The sequence below is a fragment of the Geotrypetes seraphini genome, chromosome 2, assembly GCF_902459505.1.
Source record: "Geotrypetes seraphini chromosome 2, aGeoSer1.1, whole genome shotgun sequence".
NCBI classification, from domain to species: Eukaryota; Metazoa; Chordata; class Amphibia; order Gymnophiona; family Dermophiidae; genus Geotrypetes; species Geotrypetes seraphini.
The window spans coordinates 224,229,419-224,247,078 of record NC_047085.1 but is presented as its reverse complement, the minus strand read 5'-3'; the positions used below and the strand labels follow the sequence as shown (position 1 = coordinate 224,247,078).

The 17,660-nt window shown below is 42.3% G+C and overlaps 1 protein-coding gene across 3 annotated transcripts in view; it reads left to right on the top strand.

The window, feature by feature from the left end:
* Nucleotides 1–17,660, top strand: part of CDH20 (cadherin 20) — a 281,754-nt gene that overhangs the window by 238,563 nt on the left and 25,531 nt on the right. For all 3 annotated transcript variants that reach the window (XM_033935021.1, XM_033935020.1, XM_033935023.1), the window contains exon 7: nucleotides 5,115–5,368. In XM_033935021.1, the coding sequence (XP_033790912.1) occupies nucleotides 5,115–5,368 (254 nt within the window). The remainder of the gene's footprint in view (nucleotides 1–5,114; nucleotides 5,369–17,660) is intronic.

The window sequence follows — 17,660 nt, the reverse complement described above, 5'->3', positions numbered from 1 at the left end:
TGATTAATTAAATTTCTGTCATTCAAGTTAAAGTAGTCTTATTGATCCTGGGTAGAACAATTCCTAATAGATTGGCATCACTTTTATTGGTCAATTTAAGAATTAGCTAAAAGCACTAGTGGATATTCAAACAATTTAAGCAGGCAGGAGCCTTTCCTGCCCAGTTAAATCACTTACCACCACCTAAATGATATTCAAAGGCACTTAACTTGTCAGGGCCACTGAATATCACCACAAATCACTAGTAGGCGGTCAGACGCAACATTTAGGGAGGAGCCGGGGTTAGTGCCATATTCAGTGCCAGCACCCACATAGCTAAGCGGGTAAACTTAGGGCAGCTCAAATGCTGCCCTAAATTCATCCGCTTAGAAATGCGTGCCCTGGCACTGAATATCAGCTGGAAATCTGCATAAAATAAAAGTAGTATTTCCCTCCAATGCCCCCTCCCTCCCCCCATGACATAAGAATATAAGAGTTGCCATTAGATCCATTAGGGCCAGTATCCTGTTTCCAGCAGTGGCCAATCCAGGTCACTATTATCTGGCAAGATCTAAGAAAGTAAAGATCCAAAAAGAGTCATGCCTAGCCCCCTCACAACACTCAACATACAACACCCCTCTCATCCCCACACCTACCTCTCAATCAGAAGAGATCCCCTCAAACTAGGATTATAATTTTTCAAACTGCAAAAACCCAGACATATGGTTCCACCCTGTTCCGCCTCCAACCCCGGACAAACTGGCAGCTTTTGGAAAGTCCGTCTGAGACCCCAGACAGTCCTCTAAAAAGAGGACGTGATACAGTGGCAGTTTCCTGAAAATGGCTACTGCAGTCTCTCACGGTGTACTTCAAGGATGCCTTGAGAGGTCACGGCAGCCATTTCCAGGACGCTGCCACTAGGGGCAGCAGGAGCAAGGGGGAGGTGGCGATGAGGATGGGAGGAGAGTAATGACCTCTTAGGGTTGTGAGGGGGCACTTGGACCACATTGCAGCCAGGTATAATGGCCCAGAATTTTTCACCAGGAAAAAACATAGCTTGTATTGTTCATTGCAAGCTGTATTATTCAATATACATAGTAATGAAGGGCCTGATATTCAAAGGATTTATAATCCTAACTTTGAGAATAAGGCCCACTAATTGGCCTCTTTGACAATTTATTAGGGGATGAGTTCGTAAATGTTTACTCAAAATTTCACTAAACTCTTAAATTTAGGAGCATAAAAAGTGGGTAGTAACCGGTAAATTTATGACAGGGAAAAGAAATTAGCAGCTTAGCACTGATTTTCAGCCCTAGGATTATAAATCTAGGCAAACATTTAGGCAGTCCTAAATTTATGAGCGTGCAACGTCTAAGTTCTAAATAGAGATGAAAATGTATTTGGATGAAAGTAGAGTGCAAATTTATGAGCCTAATTTAGGGGTATAAATTTAAGGGCTCAGCATTTTCTGAATATAGGGCCCCAAAAGTTTTGTGTGTTTTGCATCTCATTACCCAGTAGGTTGTGGTCATTTAAATGAATGTGCTTTATGGTAAAATAACACGTTATAGCTGTTTAATGTGTGTTAAGGGGCAAATAGCATGCGCTGTGACTAACGCACCTTACTAACTGCCCCCTTAGGTGCTACTTCTAATCAATAAACATCAGAGAAAGCCACCTTGGGCTCCTTTTACAAAGGTGGGTAGCAGAAACCCAAGGTGCAGCTATACGATGGGAGGGATATTATTGACTGAGAGTACCCAAGAAAGAGACTGGGGGTAATGGTGGACATGACAATGAAGCCGACGGCACAGTGCGCAGCAGCCGCTAAGAAGGCAAATAGAATGCTAGGCATAATCAAGAAGGGTATTACAACCAGAACGAAAGAAGTTATCCTGCCGTTGTATCGGGCGATGGTGCGTCCTCATCTGGAGTACTGCGTCCAATATTGGTCGCCGTACCTTAAGAAAGATATGGCGTTACTCGAGAGGGTTCAGAGAAGAGCGACACGTCTAATAAAAGGGATGGAAAACCTTTCATACGCTGAGAGGTTAGAAAAACTGGGACTCTTTTCCCTGGAGAAGAGGAGACTTAGAGGGGATATGATAGAGACTTACAAGATCATGAAGGGCATAGAGAGAGTAGAGAGGGACAGATTCTTCAAACTTTCAAATAATAAAAGAACAAGAGGGCACTCGGAAAAGTTGAAAGGGGACAGATTCAGAACGAATGCTAGGAAGTTCTTCTTTACCCAACGTGTGGTGGACACCTGGAATGCGCTTCCAGAGGACGTAATAGGGCAGAGTACGGTTCTGGGGCTCAAGAAAGGATTGGACAATTTCCTGTTGGAAAAGGGGTTAGAGGGGTATAGATAGAGGATTACAGTCCAGGTCCTGGACCTGTTGGGCCACCGCATGTGCGGACTGCTGGGCACGATGGACCTCTGGTCTGACCCAGCTGAGGCACTGCTTATGTTCTTATGTTCTTAGCGGTTTTAGCGCGCGCTTAGCGCGTGCTAAAATGCTGCGCGCGCTAGCTACTACCGCCTCCTTGTAAGCAGGCGGTAATTTTGCGGCTAGCGCGCGCTAATCAAGTTTCTTTATTTATGATATACCTTCTATCAAAACAAGTGTCTAAACCAGGGGTGCCCGTGAAGTATTTTGTGCGGCCCCGGTCGAGGGCGATGCCGTGTTTTCCTCTGCTGCCCACGGGTGTTTACCATCTTGCCAGCTCCCTCCTCTGTCTTGCTGCAGCGTTTGCGCATTTGTGCAGCCCCAGAAATATTTTTTCCGGCCACTGCGGCCCAGGGAAGCCAAAAGGTTGGACACCCCTGGTCTAAACGGTGTACAATATAAAAAGATTTGTAAAAAAAACAGTTAAAATAAATAAATAAAAACAATATTTTATCAGATATTAAAAATCCTAGAAGAATTTAGGATAACGTACATGAAACAGGAACCCTTTGTGTCAAGATAATGTTTAGACCATCAACTGGGAATTGAGTGACTGTGAAAAAGGAACATATAATGCAGATCCAGGAGAGCGGTCACAAGTATTATTTGATACTACGAGTACCCTGTTTCCCTGAAAATAAGACCTATCCCGAAAATAAGCCCTAGTTAAGATCGACTCCTGAAGCCTCCCCCCCCCAAAAAAAAAAATGTCCCCGACACACCCTGACTCTATCCCTGACACTAGTGCTGCCTGGTAATGCTGAAAAAAATCAGACTCGTCTATTCAGCAACCCCCACCCCCTACTGCTTTAGGAGGCCTCGGAGCGGAGGTATGTCAGTCTCACGATGGAAGGGTCGGTGGGGTTCCACTGCACAAGGGGATGGGTGAGATGGGAGAAATGATGCTGCACATGGGCGGAGAGTGGAGGGTGGGAGAAAGGAAAGAGGAAGAATTAGGACAGAGGAGAGGAAGGGAGAGATGATTGTTGTACATGAATAAAAATAAGCCCAAATAAATTTCCCCCAAATAAGCCCTAGTGCTTTTTTTGGACCCAAAATTAATATAAGACACTGTCTTATTTTCGGGGAAACACGGTAGTAACATTGTAGGATGTCTAGAATGCAAAATAAATCCACACAGTCTAACATCATGCCTTCAATAGGTGAGGAGAATACATATACTACAGGTAACCCTGGTCACTTAGATACACAACTGCAAGATAAAGAGTAAGGAAAAGATCAAGATCACAATCCGATGTATGTACAAACCAGGAGCCCCAGTCACGGAGGGGTGAAGTACTCTGAGTACTAGAAGCTGCACTCCAACTGGACTGTAGCTACCCCTATACATTGAAGGCCCACTTATCATGAGAAAACATTAAAAGAGCGTTGAGGTGTGTTCCCTTTGAACATTAGTTTGCAGGTCCATAAGCTTATGTATCTATGGGTTGCAACTCCTACAGCCATTCTCCTTGGAGTCATCTTGGACCGATGCTTGACTTTTGAAGATCATACTCATGCTCAGGTTAAAAAAAATGTTTTTTCACTTTATGGAAACTTCGTACCATTAAACACTATTTTGACTTCCTCTCTTTTCAACTGCTGGTTCAATCTCTGATCTTAACCATTTTAGATTACGGCAATATTATATACTTGTGATCCTAGAAGAAAACCATCAAACGATTGAGAGTCATTCAGAATGCTGCCATCCGTCTCATTTATGGTCTCAAAAAATCGGATCATGTAAGCCCATATTACAAAAAATTACTCTGGCTGCCGGTGAAAGCAAGGGTCATTTTCAAGTTTGCCTGCCTCTGCTTCAAAACCATAAGAGGTTCATCCCCAATCTACCTGTCACACCATTTTGAATTTCCAGGCACCACTTGCACACGTAGTGCCTACCTGTTCACTTTTCCATCCTTGAAGGGCTGTATATACAAGAGATTCCTTCATAGATCATTATCATTCCAAGCAGGCGAATGGAATAAATGTTTAACCAACTTCATTTCAAATGCACCCTCCTACCAAACCTTCAGGAAATCAATTAAAACCTTTGATAAATTTCTCTGACTCCTTTCCTGTCTTGTTGTATCTTTGAAATGCTTCCGGATAAATTTTGACTACTCTTGACATGCTAATGTAATTTGAAAGTCTTTTTTGTAACATCGCTGTCTGTATATAGTCTCTTCCTCTGTAAACTGCTCTGAACTGCTTATGGTATTGCGGTATACAAAAATAAAGTTTTTATTATTATTATTATTATTCTAAAAATTGCCTGAGCAATGCCTTCAGGATCCTTACTTGGCTAACTGATGTATCGTGATTGATTGATTGACTCATTGTATAATGAATGCATAGAGTTAAATCTTCAAAATAAAATCTTCAGCATTATAGATAAATAGGCAGGTTAAAAATGTTTAAATAAATAAGAACAGATCAACTAAGAAAATCTGCAGCGCTCTGAAGTTTATTAGGTCAGTAGAGGATGGTACCATTTGTTTACGTAGTATGTGATTTTATTTCATGAATTGTGCCCTTTTCTTCTCATTGTCGCTTTATTTCATTGTCTACAAAGCACAATGAGAGAGAAAGAAAGAGGCATAAGAGCAATCGCACTGGTGCAACTTGCATGAGTAATTTTTTCTATTCGCTGCTTGCAATTAACAGACACATTTCTTTTAGCCCTTGAACTTTGAGACCAAGAGAAGCTACACTTTGAAAGTAGAAGGAGCCAACACACAGGTGGAAATGCGTTTCTTGAACCTAGGCCCTTTCCGGGATACAACAACTGTACACATCGGCGTGGAAGATGTGGATGAACCCCCGGTGTTTGAGGCTAGCTTTTATTTTGTGGAAGTGCCTGAAGATGTGGACATTGGAACGACAATACAGATCGTGTCTGCCAGGGATCCTGATGTGACAAACAATTCAATCAGGTTTTTGTTCTTTTTTTTATGTTTGTGATAGTTGTTTTGCTATATAAATTGTACTGTGATTAACCCAGAGCACTCTCTTTTCCTCGTGTGTTTGAGGAATATGCATTCATTAGCACGCATCTGGTTCATTAGCATGCCTTAAAATTTTAAAGGTTCTCTTACCTAGCTGTAGTAGAAAATGGCCTTAACGCATCCGATCTTGGGATTTTCCTGCACACTAAGATCGTTTTCACTGCAGCTGTAAAATGGCCAATTTTCCATTTTTTGCTTTAAGGGTCATGCACTAATGTTGCAATTAATGTGTGGCCATTAAAAAAAACTTGAGCACTTACTGACACCTATTTTGTAGTTAGCAAAGATTCCCTCAGTAATGACATGCTAACTGATTTGCACTGGAACACCCACTTTGCGCTCCCAAACATACACCCTCTATGCTAAAATATGAACATAAGAACCATACTGGGACAGACCGAAGGTCATACAAAGCTCAGTATCCTATTTCCAACATTGGCCAACCCAGGTCTCAAGTACCTGGCAGAAACCCAAATAGTAGCAACATTCCAGAGCTCAGATTGTGATGTCATAATGCCTCATTCCACTAGTGCCTAAGAGCCAACCTCCTCAGTGATGTCACAGTGGCTTGACTGTCCTATTCTTAGCTCACATAAGAACATAAGAATTGCCATACTGGAACAGACCGAAGGTCCATCAAGCCCAGTATCCTGTTTCCAACAGTGGCCAACCCAGATCCCAAGTACCTAGCTAGATCCCAAGTAGTAAAACAGCTTTTATGTAGCCCCTCTGGGAGTGAGTCCCAGATTTTGGGGCAGTGGCGTACCTAGCATATGTGACACCCGGGGCCCATCATTTTTTGACAAACCCCCTCCCCCCATCTATATGAAAAATATGATTTTTAGTAATAATCCACATATCGCACAACAAGAGTGTACCTAGGAAAAGGCAGCATCTTAAACACTGCAGTGAGCACTAGAACACCAACACATACATTGTAAAACTAAACAAACCAGATCCTGCACAGTCAATTGATCCTGTGCAGTCGATGCTATCAGAAAGCCATGTCCCTTTCATACACACAGATAGATACACCCTTGCCCAATATGGAATAATCACAAACTAAAAATATGTAGACAAAAGTTAAACTGAACTGGCAAGAAACCAGACTCTGCATACAATGCAACACCACAAAAACAGTAATACATGTCCTCTAATACTGTGCAAAATATAAAGACAGTAGATGTAAATTTGAAAAAAATGATACATAACAATCACCACTTTACAAATTAACAAATAAAAATAAAACAATGAGAAATAAGAAAATACCATTTTATTGGACTAATCCCCGTAAGCTCGGTCCTCATCCCCACAAACCACCTGATTCCATCCACACAAGCCTTGAATTGTTTTATATTGAACTTAATATATTAAAGTATAAAAAGAAACAATATTCTGTACAATTGTCAATTTATAAATCAGCATCTTTTCCCCACTCTCTGTTCCCCATTTCCCTTCAGCGTCCTCAGCCCACTTTCTCTCCACTTTCCTTCAGCGCACGCACATAAAAACAAGCAAGTAATTTTATATCATTTTCATTCTATTCATTCATAGAAATTAAAGTCTAAATAATTCTACTCACATAACAAAACATGATTTTACAAAAATAATTCCCTGCACAGTCAAGCCTGCAAGGATTACTAGATGTCTTTCAGCAGCTCCCCTCCCTCCCCCCCCCCCCCCTTACCTTCGTGGTCAAGTCCAAATGATCTACCAACAATAACATTTTAAAACCACAAAGCACACTCTACGCAGAGAAAATGTTAATTATCATTTATATTCTGCGGGTTTTCAAAGAGTTCAAGGCAGATGACTTTATGCAATGTCACCTCAGTAACAACTATACAAAAATAGACAAATATACTCCCTCCCTTTTTACTAAACCGCGATAGCGTTTTTTAGTGCAGGGAGCTGCGCTGAATGCCCCACGCTGCTCTTGACGCTCATAGGCTCCCTGCGCTAAAAACTGCTATTGCAGTTTAGTAAAAGGGGCCCATAGTGCAAAATATAGACAGCATATATAAATTCTCAAAACGGACACATTTTGATCACTAAATTGAAAATAAAATCATTTTTCCTACCTTTGTTTGGTAATTTCATCAGTCTCTGGTTGCACTTTATTCTTCTGACTGTGCATCCAATATTTCTTCTCTTCTTTCAGCCTCCTGTATGCTTCCTCTCCTCCAGACCTCATTCCCTCCACCAACTTTTTCTTTGTTTTATCCTGTCCCCTGCTTTCTTTCTCTCTCCATGCCCCCTTTCTTTCTCTATGTCTGTCTTTCTCTCTCTCTCCGTGCCCCATTTCTTTCTTTTACCCTGCCCCCTTCTTTCTCTCTCCATGCCCCCTTTCTTTCTGTATGTCTGTCTTTCTCTCTCTCTCCGTGCCCCATTTCTTTCTTTCTTTCTTTCACCCTGCCCCCTTCTTTCTCTCTCCATGCCCCCTTTCTTTCTCTATGTCTGTCTTTCTCTCTCTCTCTCCGGGCCCCATTTCTTTCTTTCACCCTGCCCCCTTCTTTCTCTCTCTGTGCCCACTTTCTTTCTCTATGTCTGTCTTTCTCTCTCTCTCCCCATTCCCCATTTTTTTTTTCTTTCTTTCACCCTGCCCCCTTTCTTTCTTTCTGGATCCCTGCCCCCCCATTCTTTCTTTCTGGATCCCTGCCCCCCCCTTTCTTTCTTTCTGGCTCCCTGTCTCCCCCCCCCTTTCTTTCTTTCTCCCTGCCCTCCCCCATGCCACCGCCGCCACCACCACCATGCTGCCACCACCGTCGAGGAAAGGCTGCCACTGGCCATCGGAAACAGGCCGGCGCCGAATTCGCCCTGCTTCATTTCCCGCAGGACGACCAACTCTGACTGTCCGACGTCAATTCTAACATCGGAGAGGACGTTCCGGGCCAGCCAGGCAGCGATTGGCTGGCCCAGAACGTCCTCTCCGATGTCAGAATTGACGTCGGACGGCTATAGTTGGTCGGCCCGCGGGAAACGAAGCAGGGCGAATTCGGAGGGAGGGAGAACTGGCGCCGTCTTCTTTCTGATGACGGCAATGGCAGGCCAGCTGTGCACTCCCTTGGGCCCGTGCACCCTGGGCGGACCGCCCCCCCCCACATCCCCCCCTAGGTACGCCACTGTTTTGGGGGCCATACTTTAGAAGAATTTCTGGTGGGTATCACATTTTGCAGATTCATAGAAACATGACGGCAAAAATATTTTTTTAGTGCGCAGGTAGCGTGCACCAATTGGGAACTTATCGCAGGATGCCTGAGTTTGTCCCAGGGTCAGCCTTTTTAAGCTGTTTAAGCACATGCTAGGTTTTACCACAGCTTAGTAAAAGGGTCTATTTATGCATGTTAAATTGTTTTAAAAAGTTTTGAACTGTAAAATATTTGGATTAATGATTATTAAAACATTTTAATGAACTTTTTTAAAAAAAATTAAAACAAGCAATATGAAACAAATTGAAAAAAAATATCCAATAATGAGGGAAAGTCTGAAAATAACCCACACAATTTTTATGTGCACACCTCCTATTTCTTTCTCCCTTACTGTTTCTTTAACCTTTTTTCTCTCTCTCTCTTTTTGTACTTTTGATGAAAACCCAACTACCATACAATAATATCCATTCACCTGTCCTTGTACAAATGTCTGCCTTGTTTCCATGTCCTAATTTCATTAAAGATCTATTTGATCTTAAGTCCTCTAAGCAGTGACATTTCAGAATGGATGTTTGAACAACTGGCTTTTTTTAAATAATATTTTCACAGAAAAGCTACTAACAGCCTCTTTTACAAAGCCACGCTAGCGGCTGCTGTGCGGCAACAGCCCCGAAGCCCTTTAAATCTCTATGGACTTCGGGGCCATTAGCGCAACCGCTAGCACAGCTTTGTAAAAGAGGCCGTAAGTTTGAGGCACTAAATTGTATGGTGACAAAGAGAAAATCTGAAAGTGTTTAACAAATTTAAAGCCATAGATTACCTAGAAATAACTGGGGATATAATTATTAAATTTTAACAATCTATTATTGTTATTATAGCACCATCCTATGAATGAGATCAGAGCAGAGCACAAATCTAAGTAGTACACTCACAGCCCTATAGGTCATAGAAGTAGCAACTAAGACATACAAGTCTGTGTATATCAAGTTTCATTAAAATTTTAGAACAAAATCTGCTGACATAGAACTTGTTCTAAACTAGAGGAGAACGGGGCATTTATGTGCTGGATGTGGGCAATATAAACATTCATTTTAGAAATGTATAAAATATCGACAGGTTCAAAGCACTGAGCTTCTGAGGATGACGTTGCACAAATCCGCGTATGCTCGAGGCCATCCAGATGCGGCTGGAGCTCCTCAGGGAAGAAGATGAAGGGTTGGGCCGAGGACAGAATGGGGTGGAACTGGGCGTTGCTGGAGGCGGAACAATGCGGGGGATGGGGCAGGGCCATGTATCTAGGTTTCTGAGGCTCCAAATATGGTAACCCTGCTGATAGACATGTAGTCCCCTTCTGAAATGGGGAATAAGGACCTGATTCTACAAGGGTTGCCAAAGGTTAGATGCAACACCACAGAGACACAAACAGTGATGCATGTCCACTAATATTGTCCAAAATATAAAGATAGCGGATGTAAAATTTGAAGAAACCCCCTTTCCCCTGAGAAATAGCAATCATCGCTTTACAAATTAACAAATAAACATAAAACAAAAAATTAAAAATAAGATATCATTTTATTTTACTAATACATTTTTCAATTAGCTTTCAGAGGCCAAAACATATTTCCTCAGGTCAGTAAAGTATACTACTGTTATATCCTGTCCTGACCTGAGGAAGGGGGGTTTGGTCTCTGAATTAGTTAAAAATGTATTAAAATTAGTCCAATAAAAGGATCACCTTATTTCCATTTTCTATTTATAAATGTTTATCAACACAGCTACAATACTACTTTATCCTAAAGCAAAAATAAATAAATAAATATAATTTTTTTTCTGCCTTTGTTGTCTCTGGTTTCTTCTTTCCTCATCTTCTTGTCACTCTCTTCCTTCCATCTACTGTTTGTCCTCTCTCTACCCCTTCCATATGGCATCTTCTCTTTTTCTATGACCTTCCAGAAACTGTCTGCCTCCCCCTTCCATCTCTCCCTCCACCTCTATTGGTCTGGCATCCATCTTTTTCCCTCCCCTCTCCAATGGTCTGGCATCTCTCTCCTCTCCTTCCCTCTCCTCCCTCCCCCCACTGTCTGGCATTTCACTTTTGCCTCTCCCTTCTCTTCCCTTTCCTTTTCTTCCCTCGTCTTCATTCTCAATTTATTTTCTGCATCTGTCTAAATTAAATTCTTTCTTTCCAGTCCTCAATTTCCCTCTTTTTATTGTGTCAACCTGCAGCTTGATAACTCTTTCCCTCACCCCTCCAGTATTTCACTAACTCTAACCTCTTCCCCATCCAGCATGTGCCCTTGTTTATTTATCCCCTCCTTCCAGCATGTGCCCTCTTTCACTACACCTTCTATCCAGCATTTTTTTCTCTTTCTGTCCTCTCCACTTCCATCCAGCGTCTGCCCACTCTCCACTTCCATTCAGCTCCCCTCTTTCTCTCCTTCCCACTTCCTTCCTGCATCTGCTCCCCTCTTTCTCTACCAACCCCACTTCCATTCAGCATCTGCTCTTTCCCCTCTCTCCTCCCCACTAGCATCCAATGTCTGCCCCCTTCTCTCTCTCCATCTACCCCCATTTCCATCAGCATCTGCCCCCCTCTCTCTTCCTCCAACCCAATTTCATCCAGTACCCTTCCCCCTTCTGTTTCTCCCCCTGAAATCCAATTCCATTAACATCTGCCCCCCTTCCTCCACCCCACGTTCTTCTCCTTCCAGCTTCCTTCCATACCAGTATCCTGCTCCCTTCTCTCTCCCTCAACCCCAATGCCACCAGTATCCTGCCCCCTCACCTCCCCACCACTACTGTATGCTTCTTGAACCAGCAGCAGTAGCTGTAAACTTAAATGCAGCCATCAAAGGACTTTCCTGCCCCTCCCTACGGCTGTCAGCTCTGCTCTGGAACAAGGAAGTGACATCAGAGGGAGGGGCAGGAAGGTCCTGCGATGGCTGAATTTAAAGTTTACTGCTGCTGCTACTGGATCAGGAAAGCAGAAGAGGCAGAATAGGGTGGGAGGTCCTAGACCCCATGTGCCGGCTGTGCACCCCTTGGGGCATGCACCTGGGATAGACCGCCCCCTCCCCCGTTGGTACCCACTGCATGCTATGTTTTGTCATGTGTGTGGGGTTCAAAGTCTATGTGAATGCATAGACATAGACACAGCATAGAGGGAACACTGGTAAGTGCTTCAGCTTGCTAGAACATTTATTAGGAAAATGCTGAAAATCCAACGTATGGCCCTCGAGCAGGGCCGCCATCAGAAATTTCTGGGCCCCTTACTGAGCAATCCTATTGGGCCCCCCACATACCCCTTTCCCCCCCCCCCGACACCTCACCCCTTCTTCCATGGGCCGAATACACACATACTTTTCTGCTAATGCTCCACCTAAGCCAATCCCGTAAAATCTTCTCACGTCCATTGGGTGATTTGGCATAGAGGAGATATTCATAAAAAGAACGTCCGTCAAGATCTTTACTCATAGACTGTGCCATTTGCTTTAAATCATCTTCCATCATTAATCTAAATTGCACAATTCTTTCTCTGTCTTTGTCCTGAATGGCATCTGGCCACATTGCTGGATCCTTCCAGTCAACAAATTTATGAGCAGGCGCGGAGAACGCATTTTTAAACAAATGTAGTTTATCCTTGTACTCCTTATGTAATTTTAATCATCTATGGATATGTTTGTATGTTTATTGTTCAAATGGTTTTATTTATTTCCCCAAATTTATTTTTGTTATACGCATTGAAAATATTTGATATTGTGTTTAAATCAAAATCTCAATAAACTTGAAACTTGAAACAAGTGCCCGTGAGATTGTGGGAGGGTTAAATACTCAAAACTTAGAAGAATAACAATTTACTTAAAGTTTTTGCTACGCCAGCTTTCTGGTATCTTTATATACAGTGGCGTACGTAGCATATGTAACACCCGGGGCCCATCATTTTTTGGCACCCCCCCTCCATCTGTAAGAAAAACATGATTTTTAGTAACAAACCACACGTCACACATGAGTACCTAGGAAAAGGCAGCATCTTACATATTGCAGTGAGCAGTACATCAATACACCCATTGTAAAACTAAACAAGCCAGACCAGCACAGATCAATCCTACACCGTCAATCCTAACAAAAAACCATGTCTTTCGAACACACAGAACACAGAAAACACCTTCACCTAGTATGGAATATGTCATCACAAACTAACCCCTCACTCTTTTACAAAACTGTAGTGTGGATTTTAGCCACAGTGGTAACAGCCCTGACGCTCATAGAATTCTGAGCATCAGAGCTGCTACCACCACGGCTGGCGCTAAAAAACGCTCCACAGTTTTGTAAAAGGGGGGATAAAATAGAAATACACAGTTTCAATGCTCTAGCTCAGAGGTGCCCAAACTTTTTGAGCTTGTGAGCTACTTTAAAATAACCAAGTCAAAATGATCTACCAACAATAAAATTAAAAAACACAAAGCACACTATACGCTGAGAAAATGTTAATTATCATTCCTATTCTGGGTTTTTTTTTCAAAGAGGTCAAGACAGATGACTCTATGCATTGTCACCTCAGTAACAACCATACAAAAATAGACAAATATACCCTCCATCCTTTTTATTAAACCACAATAGCAGTTTTTAGCACAGGGAGCTGTGCTGAATGCCCAGCGCTGCTCTTGACTCATAGGCTCCCTGCGCTAAAAACCACTATTGCAGTTTAGTAAAAGGGGACCATATTGTAAAATATAGACAGCATATATAAATTCAGAACTGTGCATAGTAAGTGAAGGGAAGTTTTCATCTCTGGGAATTTACCCAGTTAACTATTAAGTTATTTGGGCAAATTCCTTTGAAAACTGTGGTAATATTGCCTCCACTTTGCTAAATTTAAAATAAAATCATTTTTCCTACCTTGTCTGGTGATTTCTGGTTGCACTTTCTTCTTCTGACTGTGCATCCAATCTTTCTTCCCTTCTATCAGCCTGTATGCTTCCTCTCCTCCACACCTCATTCCCTCCCCCAACTTTTTCTTCCTCTCTTCATGCCCCCTTTCTTTTTTTCTGTTTCTCTTCTTTCCTTCTGTTTCCCTGCCTGCCCCCTTTCTTTCTTTCTCCCTGCCGTTCCCCAAGCCACTGCCACTGCCGCTGCCATCGGGGAACAGGACCCACCAATGGATAATGCCCCAAAGCCGACGCAGACGCATGCTCTCCCTGCTTCGGGCCGATCAGTCTTCCTCTCCCCGACGTCAATTCTGCCGTCGGAGAGGAAGTTCCGCCCAGCCAGGCAGCGATTGGCTGGCCCGAACTTCCTCTCCGACGGCAGAATTGACGTCGGGGAGAGGAAGACTGATCAGCCGGATAGATTAGATCGCCAAGACAAAGTAAGTCCTGGGTGATCGACTCACTTTGCCTTGGCGAGCTACTGGCGCCCCTGCCTTAGAACACTACCTAGGACCCTGGGGGAGCCCGGGCCCCCTGTCAGCTCCGGGCCCCTGAATGCAGGACTGGTAGTACTGCCCTGATGGTGGCCCTGCCCTCGAGGACTAGAATTCAGAACTCTACTCTAAGGTAGATGCATTCAGTCTCTTGTGAAATAAATTAGGGTTTGAAAACTCCACAAAAGCAAATGAATATCCCCTCTTATTCCCAAATTACCAGGGGTGAATCAAACCCAGAAATTTTTATTAAACAGAATGGAATACGTAAATCCTTTTATTTTGTCTTTCTGATTTATGGACATTCACACTTTAGCAGTCTTACTTGCTGCAAACATGACACATCCCTTGTAGTACTCTGTCTTTAAAAGTAGTGCTATCTGTGGAGCGGCTACAATCTGATGTCAGTTTTCCTAATGAAGACAGATTATCGATTGGTTAGTTCTGTACAGTCTACAACTATACTTTGAAATACCAGTGCCTGATGTAATGAGATCAATCACATCAAAGACAGAGAGGCAAGAGATTGCATCCAAGTCAAGTCAATAGAAAATAGCATGAGCAAATAAGCACTTTGAGATCTAAACTAGAGAATGATATGGGGACAAATTTGGCCCTGTCCCCAGAGGAACTCAATTTCCCCATCCCGTCCCCGTGAGTTTTGTCTTTGTCCCTACCCCATTCCTATAAGCTCTGCCTTAACTGCCACTTATGATTTTAAAGTGTTGGAGGCTTGTGCTGATGAAAATGTAGCTTGCAGGAATGGGGGAGGGACATGAAAAGAACTCACGGGGACAGGACAGGAAAATGAGTTCCCACAGGGATGGGAAAAATTTGTCCCTATGTTATTCTCTAATCTAAACATCCAAAAGCTAATTTAATAGAACATACAATTTTTCAACAAAAAGTTGCAAGACCAGCTGAACATAGTAGTTTCAAGTTTATTAAAATTTGATTGATCACTTTACATAAAATTCTAAGCAATTTACAATTAAAATAGGGGGAATACAAGTAATTATAAAAAACATGATGAGAGACAAATATTTCAATTGAAGACTGGAACGATAGGGAAAAGGGAGAACAAATTTTGTATAGGAAAGAAACATAAAAAGGGCAAAATGAGAGGGGGAGGGAAGAAAGCCTTAAGCCTTAATGTTTAACATTGCTGAGAGTAAGGCATTGTTTAAACGTTCGGAGATAGGTCAGTGTTAGAATTTAAACGTATCTTTAAAAAGAAAACATTTAAGAGATCCTTTAAATTTGTAAAGACTTTTTTCCTCCCTTAAAAAAGCGGGCAGGGAATTCCACGTAAGAGGAGCTGTTACCGAAAATGATGCATTACGGCGCGTATTGATAACTTTCAATAAGGGGACTGTCAATAGATTTTGAGGAAGAAAAAAAACCCCTCAACATGGCTATATTTTGGCAATATGTTCCCTCAAGGGTTTATATATACCTTGGTCAGTTTGAAGCTGCTGCCTATCACATCTGTTAGTGTAGAATTCATAAAGAATGAATGTATCAGCATGACCAGGCCGTTTGGTCTGTCCCTTTTCCCAATGCTTTGAAATATATGTAGAGCTTTTCTAGTTATTCTGCAGGTTTACCACCCTTTTTACTAGCAAACTGCAAATCCAGATAATCTTGGCATTCCTAACTGTAATTTAAACCTTGTAGCTACTCAGGTTTATGTAAAACAGCCCTTCATTACCTACACATGCTCTTCATTAGGAGAATAATTCTTACAATTTGAGGTTTAAATACAGTATTTATGTAATATTTTAAATTATTACATGTAGGGCTAGACTTACTAAGGCACATTATTATGTTCGCGTGCGCTAATGCAGTTAATACACATCAGGACCCTTTTACTAAAACACGTTAGGAAATGGGCTTAGCACTTTTTAACGTAAGACTTTCCCAAGCACTAAGCCCATTTGTAATACAGCAGTCTTTTAAAGACAGTTTTTAATTATTACTTTCTTTCTCAGGTTTTGAGCTAATGTTTACACTTGCAAACATTGCCTGAAAAAGTTAACATGGGAGCCCATACCATGTCATATTCAGGAAGTGCTAGGTGCTCCTGCATTAACTCTGCATTAGCGCACGTGAATGCTACTGTTCCAGCTAGTTAACACATTCCCTGATGATGACACACACTCTCCTGAAAAGGTTATAAAAAATAATAAGCGCGCTGACAGGCAAATTGCCACAAATCAAGTCAAAGGGCTAGATTCACTAAGCAAACTGATCGTGTACTGATCGGTTTGCGCTTACTTTCCGACTCCGGCTCGATTCGCTAACCTTCCTCCAGACCACATCCGCACCCGATCCGATCTGCGCATGCAAATGAGTAAAAAGGCATGTACATTTCTTAACGCGTCAATTCATGAAACCATTTCGTCCAAACCGACTGGCCTTTCCTGTCCAAAAAGTTACGACTGCTGAGGACCGGTCGTTTACATCCTTGCTAACTATTTCTGACTAGCAACTGACGCATGCATGTTAAGAACCCCATTAAAAGTATATATCTACCCCTCCAAAAAATCCAAAATATATCTAAACTTTTAAATATATGTAAACTTTCATGTACATAAGGGTTAGAAATTTTTTTTTTTTTTTTTGGAATGTGCATAGTGAGCGCGGGAGTGAATCTCGGATTTATAATGCGCATGGTGAGAAAATTGTGGATTAACCCCATGCTCTCTTTGCACATTGTACATTTCAAATATCAATGCCAAATAACAAAACAAAAAAAAAAAATCCAAAATCAAATATAACTTTTCAGGGCCAGCAATGCCTCCCCCCTTATCTTCCAGCTAGATTGTTGCATCCTAAAGAGCTAGCGCATGTGTTTTGTGCTTCAAAACCAACAAGGATACAGTGCGCAGGCGCGTCGATCGATGTTTCTGCGCTAATAGTGGCATGTTTACGATTGGATCGTTTGCATGGACAAGCTTTACTGAATCGATCGGCTACAAAGACTCGGAAACGGATAAGACATGAATCAGATAGATTTCGGGATTTTAGTGAATCCTGCCCAAAGTCTTAAAAAAAAATATATATATAAAAGGCCACTGTTATTAGTAACTAGGCTCCACCACATAGAATGGGAGCTCGGATAGGGTTACCAGACGTCTGGATTTACCTGGACATGTCCTTTTTTAGAGGGCATGTCCAGGCGTCCGGACGGCTTTTTAAAACCCGGCACTTTGTCTGGGTTTTGAAAAGCAGATTGTGTTGGGAGGGGCATCCGTGCATGCAATGCGATGACATCACATGTATGTGTGCGGGATGTCATCGCATTGCTTCCGTGCATGCGCAGTTGCCTGACTAACCGACAAGAACAGGCTGAAGGGGGCGGGGCTAGGAGCGAGGCTGGTGTGTGGTGTGAGTGTAACAGGGAGGGGATGGGTGGAACTGGGCAAGCCTGGGGGCGGGTCTATGGGTCCAGATTTTACATAAGTAAAATCTGGTAACCCTAAACTGGGGTAAATAGAATATGTTAATGTGTGTTAGTGTACAGTAACAGACTAACACCTTTTTATAATTCAATGAATTAAATTAATGTCAGAAAGTAGTGGTGTGCTTCAAGTCTCCCTGCTAGACAGCCATGGTCTCCCATTGAGTGGCCTCCCTGTCTAGCAAC